At 38.3% G+C, this 21,793-nt stretch overlaps 1 protein-coding gene and 2 long non-coding RNA genes across 4 annotated transcripts; all 3 read left to right on the top strand.

Annotated features, from left to right (window-relative positions):
• The first annotated feature begins 391 nt into the window (after positions 1-391).
• LOC138886416 (uncharacterized) lies at positions 392-4,110 on the top strand. 2 transcript variants are annotated; one of them, XR_011405141.1, is made up of 2 exons: positions 392-2,015; positions 3,410-4,110. It is a non-coding gene; the product is annotated as an uncharacterized lncRNA (long non-coding RNA). The 2 variants fall into 2 exon arrangements; XR_011405142.1 differs by having other exon boundaries at positions 392-1,347.
• Positions 4,111-6,194: 2,084 nt separating this feature from the next.
• LOC104225194 (serine/threonine-protein phosphatase 7 long form homolog) lies at positions 6,195-10,116 on the top strand. Its single transcript, XM_070167537.1, has 5 exons — positions 6,195-6,331; positions 6,470-6,597; positions 8,510-9,305; positions 9,391-9,576; positions 9,654-10,116. Exons 3-5 carry the CDS (start codon positions 8,838-8,840, stop codon positions 10,113-10,115), a joined length of 1,116 nt encoding a protein of 371 aa, XP_070023638.1. The 5' UTR covers positions 6,195-6,331; positions 6,470-6,597; positions 8,510-8,837; the 3' UTR covers position 10,116.
• Positions 10,117-10,178: 62 nt separating this feature from the next.
• Positions 10,179-11,191, top strand: LOC104225193 (uncharacterized). The gene is made up of 3 exons (XR_710527.2): positions 10,179-10,770; positions 10,861-10,945; positions 11,024-11,191. It is a non-coding gene; the product is annotated as an uncharacterized lncRNA (long non-coding RNA).
• The last annotated feature ends 10,602 nt before the right edge of the window (positions 11,192-21,793 follow it).

The raw sequence follows: 21,793 nt of genomic DNA on the forward strand, positions 1-21,793 counted from the left end.
CTTAGGCCCTCAATTATATAGATATATAGACTATCAATCCTTTTAGGGAAATAAATCTGAATACTTTACCTTGCTCATTGCATGTGACTAGGAAAGTATGAGTTTTACTAATAAGGCCATTTGCAACAAGAATTGGGTTTCAAAATTAGGTTATCGTGGTACATTATTACCCCCAAAAAAAGATACTGAGAAAAATTATGGAGAATCTTCAATATCTTTCTTTCTTGATTTCTTTGTACAATAACCTATTATATAATTATGAGAAAGAATATTTCTAGCTATCTAAGAGAAGCTGCCCATACCCTCTGTCCCACTTATGTCCAAGACACCTTTAGACTTAGGCACTTTTTTTTCACATTATTAGGACAAATAGCATTAACAGTTCCCAACAACTTTATTCAAAGACTATGAAATATTTTTTGCATCACTCGAACAGTTCCCAATAACCTTGTCCAAAGACTGTGAAATAGTTGAGTCGATTTTCTTTCCGGCAACATCCTCCCTCAAGTGAGATCCAGTCGATCGGACTCCCAACTTGCTTATAATTGATCGGTGAAGAGGCCCAGATAAGGCTTTGGTGAATATATCTGCAATTTGGGAAGAAGAAGGAATGAAGGATTGTGAAATCAACCCATCTAGCAATTTCTCACGAACGAAGTGGCAGTCAAGCTTTATATGCTTGGTTCGTTCATGAAAGATGGAATTTTTATCTATATTTATAGCGGATTGATTATCACAGTGAAGTGACACAGGTAAGGAGGAAGGAGCTGGAAGATCTTGTAGAAGGCAAACAAGCCAACTAATTTCCCAACAAGACGACGCATAGAACGATATTCTGCTTCTGCCGAAGAAAGGGCGACTATCGGTTGTTTCTTTGATTTCCATGACACCAGACAACTCCAAGACTTATAAAAAATCCACTTACAGATCATCGTGTACTAGAACAAGATTCCCAATCGGAATCGCAATAGGCCAAGAGCTGAAAAGAGGGATCCAAAGACATGAATAATCCAAGTCCTGGGTCTCTAGATAGATATCTTAGAGTATGTAGAGCTGCCTGAAAATGCCCAGTGCAAGGGGATTGCATATGTGGACTTAGAGTTTGGACAACAAATGCGATATCTGGTCTAGTATTCATCAAAAAATTCAACTTCCCTAAGAGTTGCCGATATATTGTTGGATCCTTCAAAGAAGTGCCGCAATTAGCTGAAATTTTGATAGTTGGATCCAAAGGGCTTGAGGCTGGCCGTTCTTTTAAACAATGGAACTCAAAGAAAAGATCTAGAGCAAATTTTCGTTGAGTGATGACTAATCCTCCAGATTCTCGAAGAAGCTCCAACCCAAAAAGTAGTGAGCTTCTCCCAAGTCTTTTATTCTAAATTTGGCATCAAGAAAATGTTTGATTTCATCAATCTCTTCTTGATTGTTCCCAGTTATTAAGATGTCGTCGACATAGATGACCAAAATAGTGATGAGATTCCCAGAAGTCTTAAAAAAGAGAGAGTAATCATTCAAAGATAAAGTGTATCCTCTAGTCCCTAAAGTAGAAGATAATTTAGCATATCATTGGTGTGATGCCTGTTTAAGTCCATATAGTAATTTACGAAGTCGACACACGTGTGAAGGAGGACCTACCAGACCAGGAAAAAATTTCATGTAATCCTCTTCGTCCAGATCGCCATGTAGAAAGGCATTATTGACGTCGAGTTGGTGTAAAATCCAATTCCTCTTAACTGTTATGCTCAAAATACATCGAATTGTGGTGATCTTTACCACCGGAGAAAAGGTCTCGTATAATCAATTCCTTCTCGTTGTATATCTCCTCTTATAACTAATCGAGCCTTTAATCTTTCCAAGGATCCATCTGACTTTAACTTAAATTTATACACCCATTTACAACGGAAAACTTTTCTTCCTTGAGGCAACTTTACCACATCCCAAGTGTGATTGGAATCCAGTGCTGCAAATTCTTTTTTCATGGCATCCTGCCAACCTGGGTGCTTCATTGCCTGCTGGTAAGAAGTAGGATCTACAATCTGACATATGAAATTAATTTTATCTTTGTTTTGTTGTGTTAAAGCAGAGAAAGAAAATGAGTGAATAGGAAAAGAAGGGGGGTTAGGAGAAATCACAGAGTAAGTAGAGTTACATATATAATCTGATAAATACTTACGTACATTATGTATTCTATCGGATCTGCATAAAACTGGTTCTTATGCTATAGATAACACTTCATCAGAATTAGGGGAAGTTTCAGGAGACCTAGAGTATTGATTTGGACTAAAACTTATATCATAGGAAACTTCAGGGGATTGACTCAAAGTGGCCGGTAATTCATGTGACTGAGATGTAGTGTCTTTGAGTGATGAGGGTTCATGTGAAGTAGATTTTCCTTGAATTATCATTGGTTGATCTACTAAATCAGTAAATGAAGGAAAACAAGCAGGAAACAAATGTGACATAGGTTTTGAATATGAAAAAGGGAAGATATTTTCAATGAATTTCACATATCTTGAAAATGAATATTTGATTTGATTGCAGACTAAGAACTTTGTATCCTTTCTTACCATATGGATAACCTAAAAATACACCTAGTAAAGCCCTAGGATCTAGTTTGTCTCTATTTCTAGAAAGTATAGGTATAAAACATAAATATCCAAAAGGTTTCAAATAAGAATAATCTGGTTGTTTTCCAAAGACTACTTAATAAGGAGACCTGTTTTGAAGAACTTTAGAAGGAAACCTATTAATCAAATGTATTGCAATAAAAAGGCAGTCACCCCAGAATTTCTTTAGGGCATGTGACTGAAATAATAAAGCTCTACAAGTCTCAAGTAAGTGTCTATGTTTGCGTTCAACCACTCCATTCTGTTGTGGAGTTGCAACGCAAGTGGTTTGATGAATTATTCCTTGAGAAGAAAAATAATCTTTAGGAATGTTCCCTGTTCGTAATTCATATACATTATCTGATCTTATTATTTTCACGTTGGCAGAAAATTGTCTTTCAATAAGGGAAAGGAAAGATTTCAAAATAGGAAAGGCATTTGATTTTGTGGAAAGGAGGTAAGTCCAAGTACTTCTAGAAAAATCGTCCACTATAGTAAGAAAATACTTTTCTCCTTTATATGTTGGAGTGTTATAAGGTACCCATTTATCAATGTAAATCAAGTCAAAACACTTCTTGGATTTAATAGTGCTGGTTGGAAAGGGTAGTTTAGATTGTCTTTCCATGGGGCAAATTTCACAAGGAAAATCTTTAAGTTCTCTAAAAGTGATAGGAATTCCTGTAATGTTCTTCATTGTATGATAAGAGAGATGTCCAAATCTATTGTGCCAAAGTCTTTCAATAGTAGAAACATTGCAACTAGGAATAATTTCATTGATTATTTCATTCAAATTTTCATGACAGACAGGACTTAAAGACTTAGAACAAACATGACTCAAAGATTTAGAACAAGCAGACTTGGACACAAAAGGACAGGACTCTGTGGCATTGCACTTAGGTAATTGACTGGCAACTGAAGAAACTTGGACATGGAGCTTTGAAAAGTCTTGAGAAGTGTTATCTTTCAGCATGTAAAGACCTGTTTTTGCTTCACCAAAAAGCTGATGCCTCTTCATTGAAGGGGCCTGCATAAAACACCCATGCTTAGTAAACATCAAAATACAATTAACTTGCTTACAAAGTTGATATACTGACAACAAACTGTGTTTGAATGTAGGGACAACAAGCACATTATGAATCTCAAGATCTAAGTTCAAGAACAACTTCCTACCATTGTAACCTTTACGTTGTAGGAATTAGGTAAATTAACAAAGATGGAATTTGAAAGTTTCTTTATGTTATGAAGTAGGTTCTTATCATATGTCATGTGCTGTGTTGCACCTGAGTCAATAATCCAAGTATTATGAAAAAGGTTGGAAAAGAAAGAGGTAAACTTGTGTAGAACAAAATTTGTACCAGCAAGGTTAGCACTAACACCAGGTTCAGGTTTTGAGGTTGATCCACTAGATCCGTGCACTGTCCAGAACATTTGGATTAATTTTTCACATTGTTCTTTGGTAAAGCCTTGACTGTTGACTGAAGTTAGTATTGTATTTGCTCCAGTACCTACATTATCTCCTTCTTCGGTATTTACTACATTAACTTGATGGTTTCCATAGCCCCATTTCCTTTGTTTGCTTAACTTGAAATGTTCTGAATAACTAACCAACTTGTAGCATTTTTCTTTAATATGTCCCGTCTTTTTGCAATATTTGCAGTACAACTCATATTTCCTCAAATCAAAGTTAGAAAGTTGATTTCCTCCTTTGTTCTCTACGTTTCTCCTTTGTCCATTCCATCTCTATCCAGTCAACATAAAAGCAGCAGATTCAATAGAGACATGAGTACCTGAGTGTATCTCCCTTTGAGTTTCCTCATGCAAGATGATTGAGTAAGCTTGTGCAATTGTGGGGAGTGGTTTCATCATCAAAATATTACCTCTTACTCCACTGTAAACATCATTTAGCCCCATTAGAAATTATATTAGCCTTTGGTCCTCATTCATCTTGTGGTTGTGTGACTTTGCACCACATTTACAATCACAGTTGCAAGTCATAAAAGTATTTAGTCCTATATTCTCTTCAGCTTAGTGAAATACCCTGTCACGCCATTAGTTCCTTGGTTGCTGTTGTTTAGCTCTCTTTGTAGCTGGAACAACTTAGTCATATCAGCTTGCCCATAATGCTGCTCTAACTCATTCCACAACTCTTCAGACGTTTGAGAGTAAATAACACTCTCTGCAATGTCCTTGCTGAGAGAGTTAAGCAACCAAGTAATGACCATGTCATTGTACCTCCTCCATTGATATTGCATCGGTGGATCTGTTGGCATGGTATACGTTCCATTAATAAAACCAAGCTTGTTCTTAGCGGATAAAGATATCAAGATGCCTCTGCGCAAGTTTGCATAACTAGTTTCATCAAAGTTTATATTGATGAGATTCATTCCCGGAGAATCTGAGTTGTTCAGAAAATAAGGATGACAAGCATCTATTTTTTCAGCCAATGTCTCAGCCATTTTTGGATCAGAAAAAATATTTTCAGTGTTTGATTCAACCATCTTTATATTGATGGAGATTCAAAGAAGAAGGAGAACAAGAGAAAATTGTAGAAAATAATATCTTAGTGATGCTCTGATACCATGAGAAAAAATATGGAGAATCTTCAATATCTTTCTATTTTTTTCTTTTTACAATAACCTATTTATATAATAATGAGAAAGAATATTTCTAGCTATCCAAGAGAAGTTGCCCATACCCTCTGTCCCACTTATGTCCAAGACACCTTTAGACTTAGGCACCTTTTCTTTTTCACATCATTCGAACAAATAGCATTAACAGTTCCCAACAACTTTATTCAAAGACTATGAAATATTTTTCGCATCACTCGAACAAATAGCAGTAACAGTTCCCAATAACCTTGTCCAAAGACTGTGAAATAGTTGCGTCGATTTTCTTTTCGGCAACAGATATTGCCGTACACACTTCATGTTTGACCATTCTATCATATGTAATAGTAATTCACATGTTAGATTTAATTATATTATTCATTGTTTAGTATTATTACATTGTTAACAAAAACTTTTATTAGCATATCATTTTGTTTAATATTTTTTTCTGCTCGCTTTCTTTTTGCAGTATAAGGGAAGATAATACTTTTATTAATACCCCCCACGTCCCTATTGTTAATTGGCTTCTACTACTTACTCCCTCCGTTCTAATTTATGTGAACCTGTTTGACTGGGCACGGAGTTTAAGTAAAAAATGAAGAATTTTAGAATTTGTGGTCCTAAACAAGTCCAAATGGGGCCCAGAGTATTTGTGTGGTTATAAAAGCTTCTCATTAAGGGTAAAGTTGTAACTTTAAGCTAAATTGTTACCAAATTTAGAAAGGGTTCACTCTTTTTGGAACGGACTAAAAAGGAAATAGGTTGACATAAAATAGAACAGAGGGAGTATTAAGTATCGCCAACTGCTTTTTCAACTTCTTTGAAAGCTCTGTGTCCATTTCTGCATATATTCTCTCTCTTCTTTTATACGCAAGAAAGAGAGACTTGATAAATACTGAACAATATTGGCACATAAAAACGCAATATATTCATAAATTTGTACTACTACGCATATATATTATTATAGTAGTAGAGAAAAATAAGGCCCTTGTTTGGTACGCATTATGATCCAACAAGAAAATCAAGACTTGGCTTCTTCCTTGCCTGCTCTTCCACGATTAGATCGACTTGATCGTCTTGTAATTTGATCTTTCTTCCTCCACTAGATATCAAATTAAGGTAGTTTTCAGCTAAGTACGGAATTTAAGAAAGAAATAATTTTTTTAAAATGTCATAACAAACTTTGTTAGGCTATAAAAATTTGTCATTAACCGTAAAAATATTTTGCTAACCAACTGCGAAATCGTGGAGATGCAGCTGCAGCTTCTGGAAGAGAAACATGGCATTTCAGGATTCTGACTCTGACGTCCTCTGCTCTGGAACAAGTTCATCACAAAGGCACACTCATGGAGCGACTTTCCGTCCTTGAGACTCGAGTTTCGCAGGTTTAATAAAGATTTAATTACATATACTGGCAGTAAAATGAGTTTTTACACTGCATGTCAATTAATTTAACCTGTTGTCGCGCATGTTAATTGCCTTATTGTTCAAGTTATTGGTTCCATTTAATTTATTTTTTGGATAGTTACCTGTAATTTTCCTTTACATGACAATAATGTCAAAGTAACTTTGCACAAAAATATTTGATTTCTATTGTAGTTAAGCCAGATAAGACTAGATATGGATGAATGGAAATTGTCAAGGTCGAGCTCATCAACAGGTGCACTTTCTTTTTCTGAGAAGTCGGGGAATACTTCAGTTACGTAAAAATACGTCTCTACGGTTTTAAAAAAAAAAGTTACTTTTGTACCTAAAACGCAGTATAATATTGCGTTTTACTTTAATGGAATTTTAGCCTTTAAAATAAAGCGTAGTATAATATTGCGTTTTACTATAGCACAGTATTATACTGCGTTTTACACCTTAAATTTAACCCCCCCCCCCTCTTCTTCCCACGACAGAACACTGTCATCTCCCCCTCCTCCATTAAAATATAGCAGCGGTCCCCTCCCCCCAAATTATAAAAAAAATTCGAGTGGACTCCACCCGTCACACAAAAAGTGAAGATTGTAGGTCCCGCATACAACCCAAGCCTTCGATTGTTGTGGTTTCCTTAATTCGAGCTCAAAATTTCAAATTTTTGACTTTTCTAAAAATATAAATCGAGGTATTCAGATTTAGTTTATGACGAAACTTGTATAATAATGCATATTTGTTGTCTTGAATGTGTTTTTACGTTGTTTTGTATTTTATTTGCGATTAAATTTGTATGTTATTTTTATCCGGATTAAATTATTAGTATTTAAAAAAAATAGTTAAAGTTGAGAAATATTTTTTCTTGTTAATAAAATTTTTCATAAATTTCTTTTACTGTTTTATATGTAATTTCATGAATGTTATGTTATTAAAATATGTTTGTTGTTTTTATTTAGTATAGATTATTTATTTGCTTAAAGAATAGTCCCCTTTTAGCGTAGTAAAATATAGAGCCTTATAGCGTAGTAAAATATAGAGTTTTTTAGTGTAGTAAAATATAGAGCCTTTTAGCATAGTAAAATATAGAGCCTTTTAGCATAGAATCTCTGTAGTTTAAGTATCTACTAACTACAAACTCTATCCAATTACACTTTACAAGAATTAATTATTTAATTTATAAAACAAACACATAGAACTAACAAATTAATATATGCTGTCAAATTAAATATCGAGCGTGGAACTCATAGATATTTATCCTGTCCAATTAAAAATTAATTATTTAATTTATAAAACTAATAAAATTGTAAAAATATTGAAATTGACACACATAAGAATTCAGGATAGCTTGGTGCTACTGGGGCTCAAATATCGAGCCTGGAACCCATAGATATTTATTTTGTCCAATTAAATAATTAAATATTTAATTTATAAAACTAACAAAATTCTAAAAATACTGAAATTGACACACATAAAAATTTAGGATAACTTGGTGCTACTGGGCCTCAAATATCGAGCCTGGAACCTATAGATATATACTTTTTCCAATTAAATATTTAATTTTAAAACTAAAACAAAATTCTAAAAATATTAAAATTGACACACATAAGAATTCAGGATAGCTTGGTGCTATTGGGCCTCAAATATCGAGCCTAGAACCCATAGATATATACTCTGTCTAATTAAGTAATTAAATATTTAATTTATAAAACTAACAAAATTCTAAAAATATTGAAATTGACACACATAAGAATTCAGGATAGTTTGGTGTTATTGGGCCTCAAATACCGAGCCTGGAACCCATATATATATACTATGTACAATTAAATAATTAAATATTTAATTTATAAAACTAACACACAAATAATATTGTTTAATTTACAGTAGATGACATGGACGTGCCGCCGGTGCATCCTGGACCTTTCTCAGATGAGATATTAGTGTTACAGGGCGATCATAGGTCCGACTACGTATTGGGAGGGAGAGCTAGTGGAGCAGACTCTCCGCGCCAGGAGAGTGGACGGCGTGTAGGACTTTATCAGGGAGAGAGAGGTTTTCATTCCCGCTAGTCCAGTGCCTGCGTGATACGGGCTTCTATAGGATTTTTGAGATTGGGCGGTTGTAGCTCGACTGGTCTCTAATCACGGCGTTGATAGAGAGGTGGCGACCGGAGACGCACATTTTTCACCTGCCAATTGGCGAGGCCACCATCATGTTTCAGGATGTTCAAGTTTTATATGGGCGACATGCTGATGGACTGGTCGTTGCACTGCCTCAGTATATGAGATCTATGATGCGTGCCCAGTATTTGGACTTGCTGCAGCAGTTCACTGGTTTTAGCCCACAGGGTGAGGATGCAGCTTCAGGAGGCAGTCGTATTTCTGTAATAGCTATTAGACAGCATTTAAAGGTATTGCACGCCGACATCACCGGCGAGACAGAGGATCTACATATTCACCAGTACACGAGGTTGGTGTTGCTCCTTCTTTTTGTGGGTGTCTTGTTCCCGAACACTTTGGGAAATCTAGTGAGTATGCGATTTCTTCATCATCTTCAGCAGCTAGATGAGTTACCCCAGTACAGTTGGGGTGTTGCTATTCTCGCTTACCTGTATAGGAGTATGTGTTGGTCTAGCATGGGCACCCAGAGCGACATATGTGGTTTTCTGCCGCTTCTACAGGTGACTATTCAAATACTCTGTTCATTACTTCCAATTCTATATAGTCAAAATGACTCTTAAATTTTACGTCGACCTTGTATGTTAGGTTTGGGCCTGGGAGCAGTTCCTGCCATTGCAGCCACCTCTATCATCATTACCTCCAGATGTAGCACCTCTGTTTCTCCCTCTAGCTAGGAGGTGGGTTCTCCGGCATGGAAACTACCGAGCCATTAATGCTCATCATAATCTCTCCCTTGTCAGGGATGTGTTGGATATGCTGGATGCCGCCCAGGTAAATATGTACCTAAACTTACTTGTTATATATTCATTTGTGTTGCGCATACTCACTTTTATGTTATTATTTAATAGTTCGTCTGGATGCCATACAACGACGACTTGATAGCTGACCTGCCCGATTATTGTCGAGCCGGCCGACTAATTTGGAGCACTTCCGTCCCATTGATGTGCCGCGATATTGTGGAGCATCATGCTACAAAGAGGGTACTTTTCCAGTTTGACCGTCCGCAGAATATACCGAGTCAGCCTACATGGGAGGCTACACATTATCAGCGGGATGATCATTCGAGGGCAGACGACACATTTGTAGCATGGCTAGAAGCGCAGGTCCATACTTGGGAGCAGCGAGAGGACCTGATTCCGCCACCACCTTCACAGATCCAGGTGGCGACTATTGAGATTTATACGTCCTGGTACCGCCGTCACACCCGACTGATAATCAGGAACCCCGTTCATCAAGCTGGCGATCGGTACAGACCATACGTCGGGAGGCACAAGGCACTGATATGTTTTTTTTGGAACCCATACTTATAACTGTGATATAACGTTATGTAATTAATATTTTAAATGTTGTGTAAGCTATTGTTTATTATTTATTCTACCAGTTGGGACTGCAGATGCAGCAACATGGTGACAATCCTATAATCGTAGAGTATGGCCGCAAGGTAGTAGAGTTGGCTCTCCGGACACTACAGCGAGCCAGAGAGGACGAGAGGTTAGATCACGTTGCTGAGTATGTGGCGCCACAATAGCACCATCCGAGTAGGCCTGTCGCACAAGGCAGGGGTCCGGTACGAGCCAGGGATGCCCCACGAGGCAAGGCTATCCCACGAGACAGGGGTGACCCACGAGGTGTGGGGTACGGGGAGGAGGTGGTCCCCAACAAGGGGGAGTTGAGGCACCTGTTGAGCCACCTAATGAGGATCTTGGAGATGATCAGCTGGGTTACATCCCTCAGCTAGACGAGCCTTCCAGTAGCATGTCGTCGTATAGCCTTTAGCTGGAGCTGCCAGCATCGCAGGCAACCCCGTCAGATCCATTGTTGATCACGGGTACATTCGACGGAGATGTAGAGCAGTTCTTTTCAGGCCCATCTACCGCAGTTGAGGATCGGCCGACTCGAGACGTGGATGGTGGGTGCAGGTTGAGTTTTGGCTCATCCCCCGCGGTTGATGCGGATCTATCACAGGCGCGTGTATATTTGTATTACTGTTAAATTTTAATTTGTTTTTTTCCTTAATGATTTGCCATAAATTAATTTTTAATTTTCTTATTAAAGATTCGTCTCAGCCCATTATAGAGCCCACTTTATGCGATGATGAGGACACCACGGATGCTTTATTCAGGAGCCCGACGAGACCATCGTAAGAAAATGTTTTTGACTTAACACGTACATTACTAATATATATTTTCATATACTGAGCTTAGTAATTGTTTTGTAGGTTGCTGAAGGACCAACGGCCCCTTCTATCGATCTTGCCAGCTCTACTGACGATCATGCTGCTGCGCATCCTCACATAAAGAGGTGACGTGATGAGGATGATCCTAATAGTGTACCCGGCCGATAGGGGATGCGCCTCAGGCCAGCGGCTGCATTGAAGCACACAGGCTGTGGGACTCTTTTTTTTTGGTATTTTATGTAAATAATACATTATGTAAATAATGGCAATAATTTTATTTTAACACAATTTGAACAACAATTTTATTTTAACACTACAACACAAACACAAACACAAACACAAATATAGTAAATATAACATAACATAAATTCAGTACAACCAATGAAAACACATGACACGGAAAACATAAAGATACACTACTACGCTCAACACGTACATGTCATTGTTTAGTCACAACCGTCTAGTATTCTCTGCTCCAACCACTTAAATTTGTCTTCCAGCTTATTTTTGTTTTCTTCCACCTCCTTGAGTTTCTCCGCAACTTCTCGTTTGGATTATCGCTCTCTTTCTCACTGCTTCAAACACAAACTACGAAGAGAATACAACTTGTCTTTGTAGCATTCCTACTGACAGGGTTCATCAATCCATACCTCAAAATTGCAAACAGGTTCATCGGGAACCCTATAAAACTTGTTCATACATGTCCAGTAGCGGCGTCCAAATTCTTTCCAACAATCTTGCATTATGCATTTTTTGCCGCACTCGCACCTTGGGACATAAAGGGGTTGAGACATTTGTTAAAGCGTAAAGAAAAACCTTGCTTTTATGGAAATATTTGTTATTGGTTATTGTTAGGCGCAGAAAATTACTACAATGCGCCTGTTATTTATAGGCAAGATTTCACACAAAATGTAGTATTGTACCGTTCTATACATATTCAATTTTTCTGAAACAAAACAGCTTTTGCGCGATCGGTTCAGGTTTTTTTTTTGCGACAAGACCACACAAAACGTAGTATTGTACTGCGCTATACATATTCAATTTTTCTGAAACAAAACAGATTTTGCGTAGTCGGTTAAGCTTTTCAGACCGACAAGACAACACACAAAATGTAGTATTGTGCCACGTTATACTACTTTCAATTTTTCTAAAACGAAACAGCTTTTGTGCAATCGGTCAACTTTTCTTTGCGAGAAGACAATACACAAAATGTAGTATTGTACCGCGCTATACATATTCAATTTTTCTGAAACGAAACAGCTTTTGCGCATTCTGTTCAGCTTTTCTTTGCGAGAAGACAACACACAAAATGTAGTATTTTACTGCGCTATACATATTCAATTTTTCTGAAACGAAATAGCTTTTGCACAGTCGGTTCAGCTTTTTTTTTTTTGCGAGAAGACAACACACAAAATGTAGTATTGTACCGCGCTATACATATTTATAGGCAAGATTTCACACAAAATGCGCGGTCGGTTCAGCTTTTTTTTTTTTGCGACAAGACAACACGCGAAACGTATTATTGTACCGCGCTATACATATTTAATTTTTCTGAAACAAAACAGCTTTTGCGCAGTCGGTTTAGCTTTTCAAACCGACAAGACAACATACAAAATGTAGTATTGTGTCACGCTATACTACTTTCAATTTTTCTGAAATGAAACAACTTTTGCGCAATCGGTCAGCTTTTCTTTGTCAGAAGACAACACACAAAATGTAGTATTGTACCGCGCTATACATATTCAATTTTTCTTAAACGAAACAGCTTTTGCGCAGTCGGTTCAGCTTTTCTTTGTGAGAAGACAACACATAAAATGTAGTATTTCACCGCGCTATACGTATTCAATTTTTTTGAAACGAAACAGCTTTTGCACAGTCAATTCAGGTTTTGTTTTTTGCGAGAAGACAACACACAAAATGTAGTATTGTACCGCGCTATACATATTCAATTTTTCTGAAACAAAACAGCAATGTCTTGATTTTTCCTTTATTATCTTTTATTTTCATGTATGTTGCTTTAGTTATGGTTGTTGTGCTTTTATCTCTTCGAATATTATGTTGTGAAATTTCAATTTTCAGATTGGTCTTCTTTACTAACACCTATAAGTTGAATGTTGGACTACCATATCATCATCCCAATTCAAAAGGTCATGTTAAAAAATAAGATATAACAAGATTGTGGAACATAATTTTGTTTATTAGATATTGCAACATACACAAGTACAAACACTTATTACAAAAAATATTACAAAAATAAAACACTAGGTGTATCCTTGATTGTTGGGTACATTCGACGAACTTATACCAGGAGCTGGATTACCACCGCCACCCACACCAGCTGAAGGATATTTACGACAATTGTGTCCTATTTTGCGAGCATATGTGTCACACCTCCTTTTTGCGCGCCCGCCCCGAGGGGTTAGATGCGCGGGTGGAGTTTTTCCAATTTAAGTGACAATATTCGAAATGGGATTATTTATTTAATTCAGAGTCGCCACTTGGGAAAAGTTTGGCTTTTGGTGTCCCAAGTCACCGGTTTATCTTGAATCCCAAATCGAGGAAAATATTCGACTTTTCCAAATGAAGTCTGCGAACCAGAAATTCTAAGTAAGGAATTCTGTTGACCCGAGGGAAGGTGTTAGGCACCCTCGAATCCCGTGGTTCTAGCACGGTCGCTTAAATTGTTATAATGGCTAAATATCTGATTTAAATACATGTTATGACTTGCGTGCTCCCATTAAGTTTAAACCGCTTTTATCATTATCATTTATTTTTATAGAATTGCAACGTCGTGAAGATGCGTCTCGAACCACGTCACAATCAATGCACCCGTGATCGTCAACACATTTTGACTTCGCTGAGATTTGGATTTGGGTCACATCAATGTGCACCCGAATTTAAGAATATATTTTAACTTAAAGTCGCGCCTAAAGAGTCTAAACGCGTTATTATCTTTGGGGAAGGTAGTGGAATTCTCTAAACAGTCCCTCCCAAATTCTAAGTATTTGTCGTGATCAATTATTGAGGGCCCCGCAGTTTGCATTTTTTATTCGGCGAGGCTCGTCTCATTATTTAAGAAGGGTACCCTACAATGACTACATTTCTACTACATTTATCTTTAAAGAGAAGGATGATGCCGAATTTTGCGGGTTTGGACAAATACGGACTGAATCCTTATTATGTTTGCCGGAACTAAACTTGTTTGATTACCTGATTGATTGTTCATAAGGTGAGGGTTACCGCATGCTTTGTCTTCATCGAGTGGATAACTTATTAATTCGCTAAATGAGATTGCAAACAAACTAACAACATACATTGAGTTATGTTTAATGACCTCCAAGTTCTATTTTTTAACACTTTAACCTATTTGAAGTTGATAAACGAAATCGACTGTTTTACCAGGGGAGTTACTACTAAGTGAACTCAAAAAATGGTTATTAGTTTTTCTCAACAATCATCACATTATTTCGAGACAAACAACCTATACCGAAACTCAGTATCGAACCTGCATTGGAGCGAATGAACTGACAGGAGAACTGGCATTCATAGCCAGACTCTTAATGTGACTGCATGGGAGTTTGTTTGGGATACATTTATCCCGGACCCAGTACCACAATTTTGTTGATTCAGTGGTCTAGGCAAAATACATACAAGTGCCTATGACTCTATGTTATACAGTCATAACTAAACCAAACAAGTGTTATACTGAACTGAATGTATACTAAATCAAAACATGTTGTCTATGTCATACTGTCATTACTATTGAACAATGCTATCTGACAGTCCATCTCAAACAGAATGTATGCTAGTTTATACAAAGTGTTTGCAGTTTGCAGTAAAATATACAATCCCAAATAACATTCGACCTATTTTTTAACACCAATGTTATAACATGAACAACTGTTCTTTTCTTTATTTCTGCTTCAACTTCAAACTTTCAACCATACAAAGTTTCAGAGGTTGTGTACCTGGAAATATTTGACAATTGAAGGAAAAGGGGAAGTCAGCAGAGTATGATGACAACAAAAATGCAGCAGCAATCACAGCACTATCAGTAGCAGCAGGGCAGAATAGCAGCAGACAAAGCAATGCAGCAAGAAACAAGCTCGAATGCAGTGATGCAACTATGGCCAATAGAGAACAAATGGCCAAATAACAACAGCACCCAGTGGAGTAGAATCAGAATTCCAGATAGATCAAAACAGTAGTAAACCAATGAGAGCACTCAACTAATAGACACAACTGGGATTTCAGAGGATCAGAATTGGTTTGAACAAATTGAAACAACTGAAAACCCAATAACAATAGGAGGAAGAAAGTTTCTGATTATTGGTTGTATCCCTTCTATCCCTTAATCTCCCTCTATCTATGTGTATCTATTTTGTATGTATTTCAGCTCTCCTTTTCAAACTCCTCACAGTATGTCTATATTCTTTTCCCTTATCTATTCAGCTCTCTTTCCCCAGAAATTCCTCACTGTGTGTGTTTATTTTCTTTTACAGCCCTCAAGGTCCAGTGTCTATCCTTTTTCCTCTTTCTGTTCTGTATATCTCCCCCCCTTTTATAAACCTCAAAACTATCTTTTTTAAACAGCCTTTTTTCAGAATACCCCAGTCCCTCCCATGTGCATTTCCATTTCAGATTCCCATTAGTTATTTAAGTATTAACAAAATCCCCCCATGATATTCCCTGACAGTCTTACTCTTTTAAGTGAGGTTTAATACTTCTTAAACTAAAGTAGAGCATGGGCAGCAGGGGTGTGCTTTGACAGCACACGCTGTCAAACTATTTTTAATTCAAAAGGGGCCTTTGTGCAGGAACCAGGCTGTGCACAATGCACATGCTGTGCACAAGTGCACAATGCACATGCTGTGCACAAGTGCACATGCCCTCAATTCAGATTGCAGCTTAACAATCTATCCTTTCAGATTCAAATACAACTATAAATGACCCTACTTGATTCTTACTTTGATTCAAACAAAGTTGCAGCAGGCAAAATGTTCAATCGTTAACATTCGAACTACTGAAACTAATTGACGACATTTGTCGACTCGACTATATTAGCATTAACATACACAATCGTAGCCAAAAATCAAACATTCAGAAGTATGGGACACATGACTCAACTTATACTGATTAAAACAGAATTGTATTTTGAGGAATCAGTTAGTCAGTACAAATTCGGAATACCACCAGTACGTACGCCTTATCAGAATAGGAGGGGAGGGATTCAGACAAACACAGGGGCTCAAACAAAGTGGCCAAACAAAAGTTGATAAAATTAAAACAAATATGAACAAACTTTCAAAGACCAATCACACGGACTAAAAAAAAGGAAAAGAAAACAAGACTCACCTCAAATCTTTGAAAAATCAAAACCTCGACTCGGATTTGGACAGACCTTTCTTAAGGCTGAATGGATTTTAATCGAAGTGTTTCTCAGATGAGAAACACTTTGATTAAAGTCCATTAGACCTTAACCTCTTCGGTTGAACCGGTATAAACCAGTGACGAAGAAATACAAAAATTTCCAAAGCTCAGATCCGGGATTCAGGCTTCCTTGGTCAGATTCGGACCAAACCAAGTATGGTTTGGTCACGAGGGGGGTCTGGGGAGTGTCTGGTGTGAAGCTGGGGTTGGTTGGTGTAAAACGAGTTTTAACTCGAATCTTCAAATGAAGATTCGAGGACCTAGGGGATGGTTCGGACTACATGGTTAGCAGATCCATGTTCAGGATGGCAAGGGGGTTCTAGGGTGTTAAGGGGAAGGTCACCGGCGTTCAGGCCGCCGGGTTTCTGGTGAGAGTGTGCAGGGGCGGCTCTAGGGTTCGGGGGTTTGGGTGAAGACGATGAGGCTGGGGTATTGGATAGGGGGGGTAGGGTAAGGATTTGGGCTTATATAGTTAGTGGGTGGGTTGATCTCAACCGTTAGATCAATCTAGATCTACGGTTTGGATCTGATGGTCTTAAGTGAAACGGTGTCGTTTCAAGTGTTGAGGGTTTGGGTTTGGTCCGGGTGTAAACGGGTCGGGTTTGTTGATGGGTTATGGGGATTGATCTTGGACCGTTGGATCGGCTTGGTTTAAACGGTTGTGATGGGTTGGCATCGAAACGACGTAGCTTTGGTGTTAAACTACGTCGTTTCATGGCCTGGGGGTGGGCTGTTTGGACTGGTGGCTTGGGCTGTCCGCTTGGGCTGAGTTCGTTGGGCCAATTTTAACAAATTGGCCCAAATCCGGAAAGGGCCCTTTCTTTTTTCTTTTTTTTTTTTATTTTTATTTCTTTTCTTATTTATTTTAAAACAAAACTAAGCCAAAAATCAAATTAAAATACACACTCAAATACAATTATTTGCACACATACTAAAATATTTCAAAACAGGTAAGGTCAAACCAAATAAAATCACGGACGAAAATGCCTAATCACGATTTTCTATTTAACGACCGAATTATGGTTTGAATTACGCAGGACACATATATATTTTTTGAACTTTATTTTAATAAAGTAAATAAATAAGAATGGGCCAAAATCACAAATAAATCCACAAGGTGCCGCACAGAAATCCGAAATTGTACAGCGGGGCCAATTATATATTTTTTATTTCTTTTTGGAGCGATTGTCGTGTGAAGCAAAAATCACGTGCTCACAGCTGCCCCTCTTTGTTCGGAAACACGAAGGGTTTTCGTGCAAAGATCAAGTGAGCGTGTATGAGCGATTTTTGCCTATAGACCACTCCGTATGAAGCACTTTTTGAAAGATCTGACCGAATCTTGCTTCAAAGATTTCCTACATATCCTGGGCTAAACAGGAATCAGGTCAATGTAGTTCGGGAGGTTTTGGTAGCTGGGACTAACATGGGATTGCAATGCTTGCTGCTACTGCTGCTGCTGTTGCCACTGCTACGTTACTGACCGCCTTATTACAACCAAATGGAAATTGGAAACTGAGCTAACTACTTATATGCATGTCAACTGCTAGTTACAAGATTCCTATCTATGATTCTTTTACGACTTGATCTTGGGTCTTAGCTGATTCTGCTTGTAGACTCCGATCTGAATCTTGATGCTTGCGAGTTGCAGCGACTTGTTTAACCTCTGGGATACTGAGTGAGACGCGATTGGCAGGGTTCAGGCCCTTAATTAAACGTTGGAGTCAATCCTCCTTGCATTTACTCCGATATCTCGGGACATCATCTTTTTTTCTTTTTTCTTTTTTTCTTTGATTCCGAACTGGGATTCATCTCGTGGGTCATTTCGATTCATGTGGCTCGAGGTCAGACCTGCGGGAGAAAACTAACGAACGAAATTTTCTGCCCCAGTTTCACTAGGAAAATTTCGTTAATTATTCACCAGGAAGTTCATAAAATTGATGAAAGAGGATATGCGTGCTCAGTTCGGGGTTGGAGCCCTAATATCGACTAGCTGAGGAAAGGTTCAGTGTAGGGTTTAAAACCCTAACGCCGAACAAAGGAAGAATTCAGTTTAGGGTTTAAAACCCTAATGCTGACTAAAAGGAAAATTCAGTTCAGGGTTTAAAACCCTAATGCTGATTGCATTAAAAAGCTCAGTTTAGAGTTCAAAACTCTAATGCTGGCTAAAAGAAAATTCAGTTTAGAGTTTAAAACCCTAATGCTGACTAAAGGAAAATTCAGTTTAGGGTTTAAAACCCTAATGCTGATTGCATGAAAGAGCTCAGTTTAGAGTTTAAAACTCTAATGCTGGCTGAAAGGAAAAAGTTCAGTTTAGAGTTTAAAACCCTAATGCTGACTAAAAGGAAAATTCAGTTTAGGGTTTAAAACCCTAATGCTGATTGCATTGGAAAATTCAGTTTAGGGTTTAAAACCCTAATGCTGATTGCATGAAAGAGCTCAGTTTAGAGTTTAAAACTCTAATGCTGGCTGAAAGGAAAAAGTTCAGTTTAGAGTTTAAAACCCTAATGCTGACTAAAAGGAAAATTCAGTTTAGGGTTTAAAACCCTAATGCTGATTGCATTGGAAAATTCAGTTTAGGGTTTAAAACCCTAATGCTGATTGCATGAAAGAGCTCAGTTTAGAGTTTAAAATTCTAATGCTGGCTGAAAGGAAAAAGTTCAGTTTAGAGTTTAAAACCCTAATGCTGATTGCATTGGAAAATTCAGTTTAGGGTTTAAAACCCTAATGCTGATTGCATGAAAGAGCTCAGTTTAGAGTTTAAAATTCTAATGCTGGCTGAAAGGAAAAAGTTCAGTTTAGAGTTTAAAACCCTAATGCTGACTAAAAGGAAAATTCAGTTTAGGGTTTAAAACCCTAATGCTGATTGCATTGGAAAAGCTCAGTTTAGAGTTTAAAACTCTAATGCTGGCTAAAAGAAAATTCAGTTTAGAGTTTAAAACCCTAATGCTGACTAAAGGAAAATTCAGTTTAGGGTTTAAAACCCTAATGCTGATTGCATGAAAGAGCTCAGTTTAGAGTTTAAAACTCTAATGCTGGCTGAAAGGAAAAAGTTCAGTTTAGAGTTTAAAACCCTAATGCTGACTGGCTGGGGATAAAGCTCGAGAATACTACACGATCTATTTTTGAGTTTTCTTGTTTTAGATAAAAGGGAGTTTCGTGGAAGCTTACCTTTCGAGTGAATTCCTTATTGCCAAAATGTTTCTTGTACCTTCCTCTTTGGGCGACACCTGCTTCTTGCACGGTTGTCTTGGATTATACCTGTTTCAACTTTTCAGATAAAGAACAATTGTTAGTTCGGAAATGACGGTTGGTTCGGTGACCTTGATCGTTCCCAATTGCTTTGTTGCATCTCATATTTCTGTTGCGAAATCGCGCCATTGATTTGATTCGAATGGCGAAACCTTTAGACCGCTTAGGCTTGTATTTCCAGATTCTGTGATGATTTGCCTCGTAAGGCTCTTTTTTTTTTGTTGTCCCGTTTTGCTTGGAGGTCCTCAACGGGGATTTTATTGGAGGTATTTTGTGGGGATTTGTACAAAAGGGAAGCTTTGTGGGGAATATTTACAAAGTGGATTCTTTGTGGGGAATTTTGTACAATGGGCATGCTGGGGATTTATTTCAAAGTGGGATTTCTAGGATTTGTTGGGGTAAGCTTGTTGGGGATGTCTACAAAAGGACCCGCTGGGATGTGCTGGGGAGGTTCCATTTTTTCCTTTCTTTTTTTTTTTTTTTTTTTTTATAATTTTATAATTTGGGGGGATTCTGTGGGAGATTGTACAAGACTCTGTTGGGATTTGTACAGGGGGGAGACTCTGTGGGGATTCGTCCGAAGGTGGACTTGCTGGGGAAGATTTCAAGATTTCTCTCTTTTCCTTTTCTCCGGAACACCATCAAACGTCATGATTCATCATGCTTGGGTAATCATATCAACGAGATGAGGTGCTTTCCTTCATGAGACGGGATTCCGTGTAAACAAACCATGCCACCTACCCTTTCCGGTGTGTCCTGAACTCGGGGTTAAAATGCAAAAGGGATTCGAAAAGAAACAAAGCAGGGGAAAACAAATCAGAAAAGAAATACCCTTTTCGGGGAGAGAAAGACTTATCTGAGGAAGATAACGCTGGCTTTAAATGACATGCCCTTTGGACTGGACGTCTGACCTTCTAAGAGCTTGCGTTTTCCTGAACCAGAAACGGACCTGTGATTCCAAACTGGTGGCATTCTGCCGAGACTTTCTTGGGGTGGCGTCATCCTTTTCGGCCGACAGCGCCCTTTGCGGGTTTTCGCTGGCTGACCTCTCTCATTTCTCTTCCTGTCGTCGCTTGATAGCACTCTTTGCGAGTTTTTACTAAACAAGCTCTCTCATTTTGGTTTCTCTTCTCCCGTCGCCTCGTGGTGCCCGAAGGTTTTCACCGCCGAGACTCTCTCATTTTATTTCTCTCAACTCAGGGTGTGCTGGTTTCCTTTTGTGATGCTTATTGGTTTCCCACCATCTTTGGTAATTGATTTGAAGGCTTGTACCTGGTGAAGAGAGGTAGCTGAGACTAAACTTCTCAAGTGTCCTGACATGCCCCGGTTTTCAATTTCAGGGTGAATGGATTTTGTTGTTGGTGTGACTGAACCTCAGGGAGAGGCTGCCTACGTATCCTTTCGGAATCAAGTCAAACGTAGTTCAGGCCTCAATCAATGTTTTTTTTTTTTTTTTTTTTTTTTTTTTGAGAGGATTGGGTAGTGTTTAGGGAGTAGTGGGGAATAAAACCTTTGCCATTTTCAAATGTGTCAGGACCACCGGAGTATGATTTAGACGTAGTACCTCTTGACTGCATCTGCATTTACTGCTGTGTCGGGGTCATTTCCTTCGATATCACCTAAATACAATGCTCCCCGCGGCAGTATCTTCCTCACAATGTATGGGCCTTTCCAATTTGGGGCAAACTTTCCTCTTGCTTCTTCATGATGCGGCAGAATACGCCTCAGTACCAATTGTCCTACTTCGAAATTCCGAGGTCGGACTTTCTTGTTGTAAGCACGGGCCATCCTTCGTTGGTATAACTGTCCGTGACAAACTGCAGCCATCCGCTTTTCATCAATCAACGTCAATTGCTCCAGTCGAGTCTTAACCCACTCGCTGTCCTCGATTTCTGCTTCGACAATGATTCGAAGTGAAGGAATCTCTATCTCTGCCGGTATTACGGCCTCGGTTCCATAAACCAAAAGATAAGGAGTCGCTCCCACCGATGTGCGCACCGTAGTGCGATACCCCAATAACGCAAAAGGTAACTGCTCATGCCACTGTCGGGAACTTTGTATTGTTTTCCTCAAAATCTTCTTGATGTTTTTATTTGCAGCTTCTACAGCACCATTGGCTTTTGGCCGATAAGG

The sequence above is a fragment of the Nicotiana sylvestris genome, chromosome 2 (assembly GCF_000393655.2).
Source record: "Nicotiana sylvestris chromosome 2, ASM39365v2, whole genome shotgun sequence".
NCBI lineage: Eukaryota > Viridiplantae > Streptophyta > Magnoliopsida > Solanales > Solanaceae > Nicotiana > Nicotiana sylvestris.

Coding starts and splice junctions, on each gene's coding strand:
- LOC104225194 (XM_070167537.1), top strand. CDS start 8,838: ATGTTTCAGGATGTTCAAGTTTTATATGGGCGACATGCTGATGGACTG. Junction 9,306..9,390: donor GTTTTCTGCCGCTTCTACAG/GTGACTATTCAA, acceptor CTTGTATGTTAG/GTTTGGGCCTGGGAGCAGTT. Junction 9,577..9,653: donor ATATGCTGGATGCCGCCCAG/GTAAATATGTAC, acceptor ATTATTTAATAG/TTCGTCTGGATGCCATACAA.